We start from the raw sequence: 10,960 nt of genomic DNA, 5'->3' as shown, positions 1-10,960 counted from the left end.
AATAAATAAATACATGTACGAATTAAGAAAAAAATATTTATTTTAAGTTAAATGTATACATATTATACAAAGTAATTCACTAACTTCAGTCTCATTTATCTAAATTATATTTATATACAGTAGAAGCTGTTTATTAAAATGATCGTTAATTATGAACTTTTAAAATTGCATAGTGCCCTCCTCTAGAATAGTTGGAATCCACAAAAAAAATAATTGTGTAAAAATTAGTGATTGTCAAACTTTAAGGCATGCCTCAAGAGGGTTAAAAATGATACCCTAAGGGTAGATTTTTAGTTTTTTTTGTCTATCTCAAAAACATTAACTTTTATGAAGAAGTTCATAGAAACTTGTTTGTAGATACAATATTTTTTATAAAAAAAAATATCTACAAATTTATTTATTATTTTATGTTATTTAGCCTAACAAAAAATGAAAATGCAAATATTCTATATTTACCGTTGAAACTATTAACTTGATTTATTTTATAAACTGTAGAAAAAAAATGTTCACACAAAAGTTGTTTTAAATTAAATTTTCTATATATCTTTTATCTAACATTCACAAGATAAAGATCTTGTGTATTATTTTTAAACGTTTTATTACATGTTTTTATTTGGTATACAGCAAAAGAAAGATTGAAAACTTCTTCTTTGATGATCAGGAAGACAACTAGATGAAAGATTCCCAATAATTATGTCAAATAATAATGTAGAACAACTAATTGAAAAATGAAGTTTAACTGAAAAAGTAAAATCATTATGTTGTGATAAAACAGTTTCTAATACAGATAGACTTAAAGGTGCCTGCATATTATTAGAGCAAATGTTGGGGTGTAATATTTTGTATTTTCCATGTAGATATCACATTTTTGAAATTATATTAAAAAAAATTTATGAAATTAAATTTAATTCATCATCTACTCCAGATGTTCTTATATTCAATAAATTCCAAAATATTGGTAAAATTATTTAAGTGGAATGGAATATATTATTGTTTTAGAATAATTAAAAATAATAAACGATGATATTTTGAAATTTAGTTTTGATCTAATACCAACCTCGAGATGACAATAATAAACTTTTATAATTGGTCATAATATTTTTTGGGGATACACCTCTGAATGCGATTTATTTTAGACTTCCTGGGTCTATTCATCATACTTGTTGGATGGCAAAGACCCTTTATTGTTTAAAAATATTTTTGTTTATAAATCAATTTGTATTATCCAAGTATTTAACGATATTCGTTTGTTATGTAATTTTTTAAATAAGTGTATATATTAAACAATGTTTTAGTCTACCTAATACTTCATTAACATCAAATTTAGATTTACAATTTATAAAAAGTATGATTGAAGATGAAACAATAGATATAGATATTTCTAAAGTAGTTTTAAAAGACTTGTCTGGTCACTTATGGTATTCAGTATCCGAAATAGCAGCATTGGCATTTTTTGATGATGATTTGTCTGAAAATACTAAAATTAAAATGGTAAATTCATTTAATAATCACGAAGAAGCTCCAAGTACGCACAAATGTGTAGTTTTAGGTTTAAATGGAATTTATGAATATAAAAAAAAAATATTGAAGACTTCACTTCAACGGAATCAAAAAAAACTTTTGAAAGTTTGACAATCATCACTAATTTTTGCACAATTATTTTTTTTGGGGATTCCAACAATTCTAGAGGGTTACAATTCAGAATACATAATAATAAATATTATTCAAAAAAAAAAACCTACCAATGTAACATATGGTCACCCTACTGTTTATAATATCATTCAACGTTTCATTCATTATAACCAAAATGATGAGTACAAATTTATTTATACCTGTACTAAAAATTTAAGGCAGATATTGTCTTAACTGGTTAATTGAATATTACTAGATAATCTTAAAACCCATTTGACTTCATCATTTAATTTAAATAATTTAAATTAATTAGAACCAAACTTAAAATAATTTTTTTATCAAACATAATCAACTATCCAACAGCACATATCCCTAACTTGAATCCAATTTCAACCATATTTTGAGGTACTCCATCTTCATAACATATATAAATTTCACGCCTTGCAGGTATTTTAAGTAGTTTCCTAATAAATTTAAACAATTTTAGTAAAATTACATTCAACATTGAAACAACAAATTAATATGATGGTTTTTTAAAATGGCCAAATATAAACTCAAGTATATAAAAATAACAAAATTGAAATATATTTCACTAATTGGATACTATATGTCATTTTGATGACATATTTTGACATTCAAAAACAGGCTTAAGACAAAATACATAGTAAACAAAACTAATTGTTTGAAAATCATATGAATTACAATACCAAAAAAACATAATTTTAGATATTTGTTTAAATTTAATTGTGCTTAACATCCTGTCTAAAAGCTGTAATTTGTACGAGAAAGGACGAAAAAACTTCACAGCCCAGAGCACAACGCAATCAAACCACCCAATAAAATTAATTTATTTTAAAATATGTACTAAGTTTATTATATTAAGAAATTATATTTTACAAGTGTTTTACAAATAAATTATACTGCTTTGATATCTTTTTCAGATATTTTTTCTTAAAAACTTAACCAAATAGTTAAATTTCAGAAAACTTACCCAGTTACACAAAATGAAATAGCAGTCGATTTTTTTGGAGAATCAATATTGGAAGGTATTTTAAATAACACATTAACTTCATCTATTTCATTATCATCCTTTAAAAAATTATAAATTTAAATAAAAATCCATTATTTTCAAGGACACAATAAAATAATTATTAACTCATACTTGTATTGATTCATTGAATGATTCATGTATTATGTCAACTGTCTTATTGAAATTGTATTCAATCATTTCTATCATATTTTTACCCATAAGATCATTATTAAACATAGTTGGGGAACATAACATAATTCCAGTTTCACAATTTAAGTCAATGAAGTAAAACAACATGTTTAATTTGTTTATATTAAACCTACAAACATGATTATATTATAAAAAATTTTAATTTTTTAAGTAAAAATAATTACATACTTATTGGGTAGTACAGCTATACTCTTATTGCTATCAGAATTATCTATTGATCTTGAACTTTCCTAAAATTTATTGTTATTTAGATATAAAAAAAGAAATTAAATATTCATTTATTACCGAAATTGTACAATCATCAGAGTTGTCAGACCAATCAAGAGAAGATGCTTTCATCATTCTTTCAGCTCGCCTTCCTAATACAGGACCTTGAACATACATACCATCCTCTGTACTTTGAGCACCACTACTTGTTAAGCTTGTTTCTGATAATGAATCACATTGTTTTGAGTCTGTGAGAAATTATAAAAATAAATAAGAATTTCAAACATATCAAAGTAGCAAAAACACTAAAGGCTACACCACACATTAAAATAAGAATCACCAACTATATTAATAATAGTTAAAAACTGTATAATTATTACCAAGATATATTTATTTTTGAAACAGTATAAAATAAAATACCAAAATACAATATTGGAGATGAAGTTTCATTTTTATGTTTCAATATTGAAATTATTTCTGGTTTTTTGACCGGTGAATCTCCTAAATTAAATTTTTAAGTTAATAAATAATATTTATATTTTATTGCATTCAATTTTAAGAAAATAATTTTAAAATTTAATTATCATTTTAAATTTTACTTGTATTAATACTTGATTGATTTTTTATACTTTCTTGATTTATTTCAAATAAATTACCATTAATCCTAAAATAAGAATTTTATTTAAAATATTTAGGATAGTTAAACATATTTATTAACAATAAGTCTATAATATATTGCACACAAAAACAATGATGAGTTATGTTAGCAACCATACCATTTGTTCACTACTTCATCAATATTCATATTCAAAATATTTTCAAGCGTATCTTCAGCTTCCTCGACATAATTTACATCAGGACCATTACAAACTTCAGATCTGAAAAAATACATTAAAACTAATTTGTAAAAAAATAGATATATATATTTTTAAATATGAATTGTACATAATGAATTGAAATACAGTATTGTAAATTTTAGAAAGCTGTAAAATTTATTTACATTGTAATATCAAACTATTTCTAAGTTAATAGTACATAATGTTTATTTTTTTTTTCAACTTTACTGTTAACATACTATTTGGTCAATAGTTAAGTTATTAAAATTAAATAAAATGAATTATGTGTACTTTGAACAGTGAGGTCCAACTTCTAAAAGAGTTGCCATCAAATTTTTTCCCCGACCAACTAATAACAAATACCATACAGCTTTTGGCAATATATAAACTGATTCGATAGAAGAATAGTTATTTCTACTTGATGACGGATAGACTTGTTGAAATATAATTAAACGTTCTAAATATTCTGTATGTAAAATATGAAAAAGACCATTTTGTTGACAAAAAGTGTAAACATCTAAATGATCATTATAATTTAAATGTGAGGCCAGCAAATATTCCTATGAAATATATCAATTAATTTTAGTCAAAAATTAAAAATTTTAGAATATTATAAATAGCACCTTGTAATAAATAGAAGTTCCAATGATGTTATAAGGCCTTTGTTGTTTCATATCTTCATACTAATACAAATCAAAAATATACAATTTACAATATTAAAAATTTAATGTTATATATTATTATATTACAAAATAAATTAGTTAAATATTTTCTTAAAACTTGCTATAAATCATGTATTTGATTCAGGTGCACTAATAAAGTAGCAAAAATAAAATCGTACTTTATTATATAAAATAAACCGAAAGGTACCTTTTAAAAAACTACTTTTTTATTTATAATTAAATATTTATAACTAAATTATTAATAAAATAAAAAATAAAACTATAAGAATATTAATTCTTTTTAAATTTTACACAGCTAAAATTAAACCCTCTAAACAAAATATAATTTGAAGTATCTTGAAAATTATGTAGTAGACTTTATAGCTACCTAATAAAATCAATATTGTTACACAGCTCAAAATTTGGGTCATGGAATGTAGTTAAATATAGAATGATACTTGTGATAATTTATTCATGGAGTAAAAATATATTTAATAAATAAAAGAAAATGATTTTCCCTGAAGTTTTTCTTAAAATGATCTTTCAAGGGAAAAAAAATCATTGGGTTAATTTCTTTTTCTAATTAATGATCATACTTTTTGTTAAAAATATGAAAACTATCTTACTATATAGTTTGCTTCAAATTCATTTAATATGTCGTCCAACTCCATCTTATAACAAAAATCAAAAACAATTATAATAAAATAATTAAACATAATTTGTTTTAATCATACTTGTACACTTCTTGCTAAAGGAACAGATTTAGAGGCTGAAAAAATCTGTTCTATTTTTTTTAATTTTATAATGTCTTGAAAAATATTAATACAAAACAATTCTGAAAACATAATTGAAAAGTACCTATCTAATGAAGAAGAATTTTCTGATTTTGAAAAACAGCTGTAAACAATTGAATTTGATTAATGACATAAACTATTATATTTACTTATATTATATATTATATTTACTTGTTTAAATTTTTATAGCAAAAACATAAATATTTTACAACATTAGCCATTATCCACTTGGCATGATTTATATTCAACCTAGTAAATATGAAACCTTATTTTTATACCATGTTACAAAATATTAAATATACAACAAGATGCCTAACTAGAATTTTGATTCAAAAAATTATAAAAAATTTCCATTGATGTTTTAATTTATACTAGTGAAACATTATAACCTAAAACTTGGAAAATTGATACTAAAATTTCAATAATTAAGTAAAGTTTTAATGTTTAGATTTAAAAATTATAAATTTTTTTTTTACTTTTTTCCAAAAAATGTTTTTATAAGACATTTCCTTTATTATAATATTTATTACTGTGATATTAATACATAATTTTTATAAATTATCACTGTATATTATTAATAAACAAGTAAATAAATAAAACTATTTTTGGATATTTTTGCATTCAAATTTTTTATGTATAGATATATTAAGTTTGATATTTTTACATGGAACTAGAGAATGTAACTATATTATTTTTCTACTTTCGATTAAATATATGACACAAAAAAAGAGTTTTTACTTAGAATCCGGCACAATGAATATTAGGGTACCTAGGTCTTCTAACCAAAACAATGAATGTACAAGTTGATCATCATACAGCATGGAAGTACTATACATAAATTAAATATAGCTATCAATTTTATGAATAAAATTACTCAATTTTGTATCAATGAATTACCTTGAAACTTGATCTTTAACTATTTTAGGAGTAATGTTAATTATAGTTTGAAAAGCTCCTCTGATTTGATAAAATATTGAAGACTTTTTAGGATAAATATAAATAGCTTCAGGTATATTATCCATTAGGAACATAATTCCTATAGGATACTTAAGTAGTTCAGATATCAAAATGTCATGAGTAGTATTGGATGAATAATAAGAAGATAACTGACCACTAACATATCTATCTATTTCAACCAAACTAGCTGCTAATCTTTGAACAACTACAGTAACCTAAAATAATGGTAAATTGATTAAATAATTTAAAATTACTTCTTAATAGTAAATGTTTACTGTAGTAGGTGGATTAATTTTTGATAAAATTTCTTTTAATGTATTCGCTGTTATAATTTCTCCATTTATCATTTTGAGCCAATCTCCTTTAAATTAGAAATTTTTCTAGTAAAATTCAACGAACGTGGTACAAAAATATACAAAATTATCATTACCTATTTTTATTATTTTTTGACTGTCAATAAAAGTATCAGGAATAATTGAAGTAACCATCACACGAGATTTATCTTCAAACACTGATGTAGAAAAACCTAATAATTTCTCAGATAATGTTGCTCTCCTTCCAAAATTGCTACAATTGTCATCATTTACAACAATAGTAACTTCTTTAATTTCAAACTCCTAAACAATCATTTTCTTTTTTTATTTAAGTAAATTTTTAAAATAATGAATTATACTTGAGTATCCAAAAAGGTAACTTTATTTGTATTTCCACCTTGTTTACAAGTATCACTTCTATCTCTTCTTCTATTTTTTCGTTTTAATAACTTCACAAACTTACTAGTAGCAGTTTTCCTTTTTTCCTGATAGTTTGGTGAACCCATATCTCGTTTACTGAAATTGTGAATTTTTCGAGGAGAACTTTTAATATAAAATAATTCTCCTTTGAAATTAACTTCAGACATCCAGTCACTATTAGAACTTAAAATATAAGCAAGAAACATAATAAATAATAGACTGCATTTTTTCTATAAAAAATAAAAAATTTTAAATGGAGAAATAAAACGAAATACCTCAATTTATTTAAAGACAAGGTGTCATAAAATTAATTTACATTCAATACAAGAATATAATAATTATGTTAAGTATATATTAATAACTTAAACTAAATTTTAAATTTAAAGGAAACAGTCTTTAGTATAATAATTATTTTTACATTTAAAATTTTTTTTTAAAGAAAAAAGTTACGAATAAATTTATAAAAAATAAATGAATTATTTTAAAATACAGTACATAATCCTACATTTTACACTGGATCGTCTTACTTATGAGAATTAATATCACTACAATCACAGGAAGAAATGGACGATGTACTGTCATTATCCTCTAAATACATTTCGTATGATTTAGGAGTACTTCTTTCATCAGTCATATTTTTTGAAATATTAAACAAAGTGTATAAATAATTTAGAGATTTCAATAGTCGTACACACAGTTAAGAGCTACAATTCACATTATCATGTATATTTATATTATTGCTCGTGATATGATATATATTTCTGATAAATTCATGATAGCAATAGGCAAAGCTTTTATCTAATGACCTTGAGCAATAGGTTTGTTAACAATCGGATATTATAGTGTATGATAAAATAGTATATATAGAGAGAGATTATACGCTTTATTATTTAAGGTCAATGATCCAGAAATAATAATTCACATTTATCTTTTACAAGAAACCAGTGATGTGTCAATATAAAAAGCTACCTGGGGCAACTTCCCCAGAGTGCTACTACGGTTTTTGAGGCATTTTGACCGATGATCAAAAATGTTTTACTAGAGTCGTCAATAAAAACAAACGCTTAGTAGACAAGAAAACTAAACTTTTCGCTAATAGGAAATCAACCACTACATCTTTATCGAAAATTTCAGCAATTAATGAAGACACTAAATTTTTAATCTTCAAAAAACATTTCCGATTATTATCAATCAACATTTTTTTAAACCAAATTATAACATCAATAATACTCATCACATACAAACCAACGGTCCTCCTCTTTATTCACATCTTATAAGACTCCTTACAGATCGTTTAGCGGTCGTGAAAAATGAGTTAAAATTTATGATAGAGCAAGTCATGTGTAGGTCGTCAAAAGGCCCTTTGCGAGCCCTTACATTTAATTAAGAAAAAAAGTGGCGACTGGAGATCATGCGATTTTTACCGTCGTTTAAATAACGTAACTGTGTTCCAGATCGAAATACCGCATGTCCAAAATATTACATAAAGACTCGATGAAAAAATAATTTTCTCCACTATTTATTTAAAAAGTGCATATTTTCATATTCCGGTTGAGCCTAATGACATTTCAAAAACAGCAGTAATTACGCCATTCGGATTATATGGATTTTTAGCAATGCCATTTGGCCTACGCAACGCTGCATAACTTTTCAGCGTCCTATCAATAAAATCGTAAGTGACTTAGATTTTTTTGAATCTTATTTAGACGATATTCTCGTTTCTTCAGAGTCTGAACATCTCGAACGTTCAAACGTTTTATTTACGCGTCTACAAGACTATAACACAGGCACGTAGACATAGTCCCATTAAATCCCCTTAGATTTAATGGGACCCAGGGCCAAAATTTAAAATTCAATTATTTTTACGAATTATCAAAAACGTACTAGGCCTTATATACATTGAAATTATTATTAATTTATGATAACTATTGGATAATACAGTTATTCTTATGGTTGTATTTTCATTTTAATATTCATAGAAAACGTTATTTGAAAAAGATAACGTTCTAGACGTAATAATAAATGGAATAGCAGTTTCTCCAAATGTGGTTGTAGGTAAATTTTTTTAACTCTGGTCCAACAAATGATAACAAACTACCAAGTATCTGCAATGATTAGAATCTAGTTGATTACAAAATTCGACAGAGAAATACTCCATGAAAATTTGTTCGATATATCTTATCTTTAATCTGTTTCTTTTTTTATAATTTAGTAGTTACAATTATAATTTAGTAGTTACAATAGGTAATTTATTTGTTTTTGTTAATTTGTTATTTGCGTGCTCTAAATAATAGTAATAAAAATATGACTAAAAAAAAGGCAGGAATTGTTTTTAATTTTAAATAAAATAAATTTTACATTGTTTATAATTTATATTTATTTTAAAAATTATTTAAAAATTATTTATAACTTATTTGTTATTAGTATTTAGGTATAAATTATTTTTTCTTAATAGCTTAAAAGTTGAAAAATTAAATCAGTTTATGTTCACAATATGAAAAATTCATCCCGATAATTAAGATGAAAGTATTTTTTTTTTTTTAATTATAGGTACTATCCATTTTTTATAATACTGTAATAATTAGTATACTTTATACGAAAACAATTTGTTTTTAACCAACCAATGGTAAATTCTTGAACTTGTAAGATTCATAGTATGGGATACTGTCTAAGGAGGAGTGAAGGGAGCTCCCCCCCAAAAGCTTTTCATGGGAAACAAATTATGGAAAATGATACAAGGGCCCAAAATTGTTGGCCCCTCCAATAAACATTTTCTGGCTACAAGCCTGATTACAAGTGTTATATAGTATAATAGATATAATTTATATATATACTTTTAAAACCTATAACAATAGTCTAAGTTTTAACTATTATAAATATTTATAACCTAGCAACATTATCAATACTAATGAACCATAAGTTTTAAAAATATTTAAGTAGGTGATTATTTAATTCTTCAATAAAATTAAATAAAAGCTAAAAATATAACATTTATAAATAATAATTACAGATTTTAGCTTCGATGCGAAGCGGAGAAGTTATTAATTTTACTATGATGTGTTTTTTTATTTTTTTTTATTTATTTTTTTTTTTATGTCTGTTGCCACTTTTTCTCAGCTCTCACTGGACCGATTTCTTTCAAAAATACGTCAAAAGATCACAAATCGTATCTAGTTGGAGACATTACCCTTAAAACTTGAAAAAAATTCCCTCGTTCCCCGCAAATGGGGGAAATATGCAAAAAAATAACAAATTTAAAAATCGTTAATTTTCGAAATTTTTTCACTTTTTTTTCTTAAAACTTCCATAACTTTTTGAAAAATCAAAAAATCAACATAATTTTTTTTATACTTAAACCTTAGATATTTCCCTTTCATTTTATATCATTTTTTTGAAAATCTAACACTTGACCTGCTCATTGGGGGAGATTTAAAATAGCAACTTTTTTACCAAAATTAACTTTTTCAACTTAATTTTTGAAAATGTTCCGGAAAGACTGCGTCCTTTAAACATATATCAAATTAAAGCTTATTTTATGTACTACAAAATGAAAAAAAAAAATTTGTCCCGACACTTTTTTTTCTACATTTAAACGGCTGCCGTAGTTAAAAAAACACTATTTTTGTGTTAAAATTTTCGATTTTCGATTTTAAATTTTCAACTTAAAAATGCTATAACTTTTTGAAAAATGTATATATCAGCACAAATTTTTTTTTTCTAAATACATTATAAGTACATCTTTCATTTGACATACTTTTTATTAAAATTGGACAATTTCCCCTTATATAGGGGGCGTTCAAAACTTAAAATATTGTAAAAAACATAGATCTTTTTCAACTGAACTTTTGAAAATGTTCCGGAAATACTGCGTCCTTTAAACATATATCAAATCAAAGGT

General features: G+C 24.1%; 1 protein-coding gene across 5 annotated transcripts; it reads right to left on the bottom strand.

Annotated features, from left to right (window-relative positions):
- Positions 1-1,112: 1,112 nt before the first annotated feature.
- LOC126901693 (protein inturned) lies at positions 1,113-7,807 on the bottom strand. 5 transcript variants are annotated; one of them, XM_050678361.1, is made up of 19 exons: positions 7,590-7,807; positions 7,002-7,236; positions 6,759-6,945; positions 6,604-6,689; positions 6,269-6,543; positions 6,110-6,199; positions 5,543-5,620; positions 5,312-5,474; positions 5,204-5,248; positions 4,539-4,598; positions 4,207-4,475; positions 3,856-3,957; positions 3,679-3,743; positions 3,500-3,580; positions 3,158-3,327; positions 3,041-3,102; positions 2,795-2,981; positions 2,624-2,721; positions 1,113-2,096 (listed from the first exon to the last, which is right to left on the bottom strand). In XM_050678361.1, the coding sequence occupies exons 1-19, from the start codon at positions 7,694-7,696 to the stop codon at positions 1,985-1,987; spliced, it is 2,472 nt and encodes an 823-aa protein (XP_050534318.1). In that variant the 5' UTR covers positions 7,697-7,807; the 3' UTR covers positions 1,113-1,984. The 5 variants fall into 5 exon arrangements, with proteins under 5 accessions (XP_050534318.1, XP_050534317.1, XP_050534319.1 ...); XM_050678360.1 differs by having other exon boundaries at positions 7,002-7,245; positions 7,590-7,806; XM_050678362.1 differs by having other exon boundaries at positions 7,002-7,245; positions 7,568-7,784.
- Between the last annotated feature and the right edge of the window lie 3,153 nt (positions 7,808-10,960).

This window comes from Daktulosphaira vitifoliae, unplaced genomic scaffold (assembly GCF_025091365.1).
Source record: "Daktulosphaira vitifoliae isolate Bord-2020 unplaced genomic scaffold, ASM2509136v1 Scaffold_3, whole genome shotgun sequence".
Classification (NCBI taxonomy): Eukaryota; Metazoa; Arthropoda; class Insecta; order Hemiptera; family Phylloxeridae; genus Daktulosphaira; species Daktulosphaira vitifoliae.
This window is presented reverse-complemented; position numbering and strand designations above follow the sequence as displayed.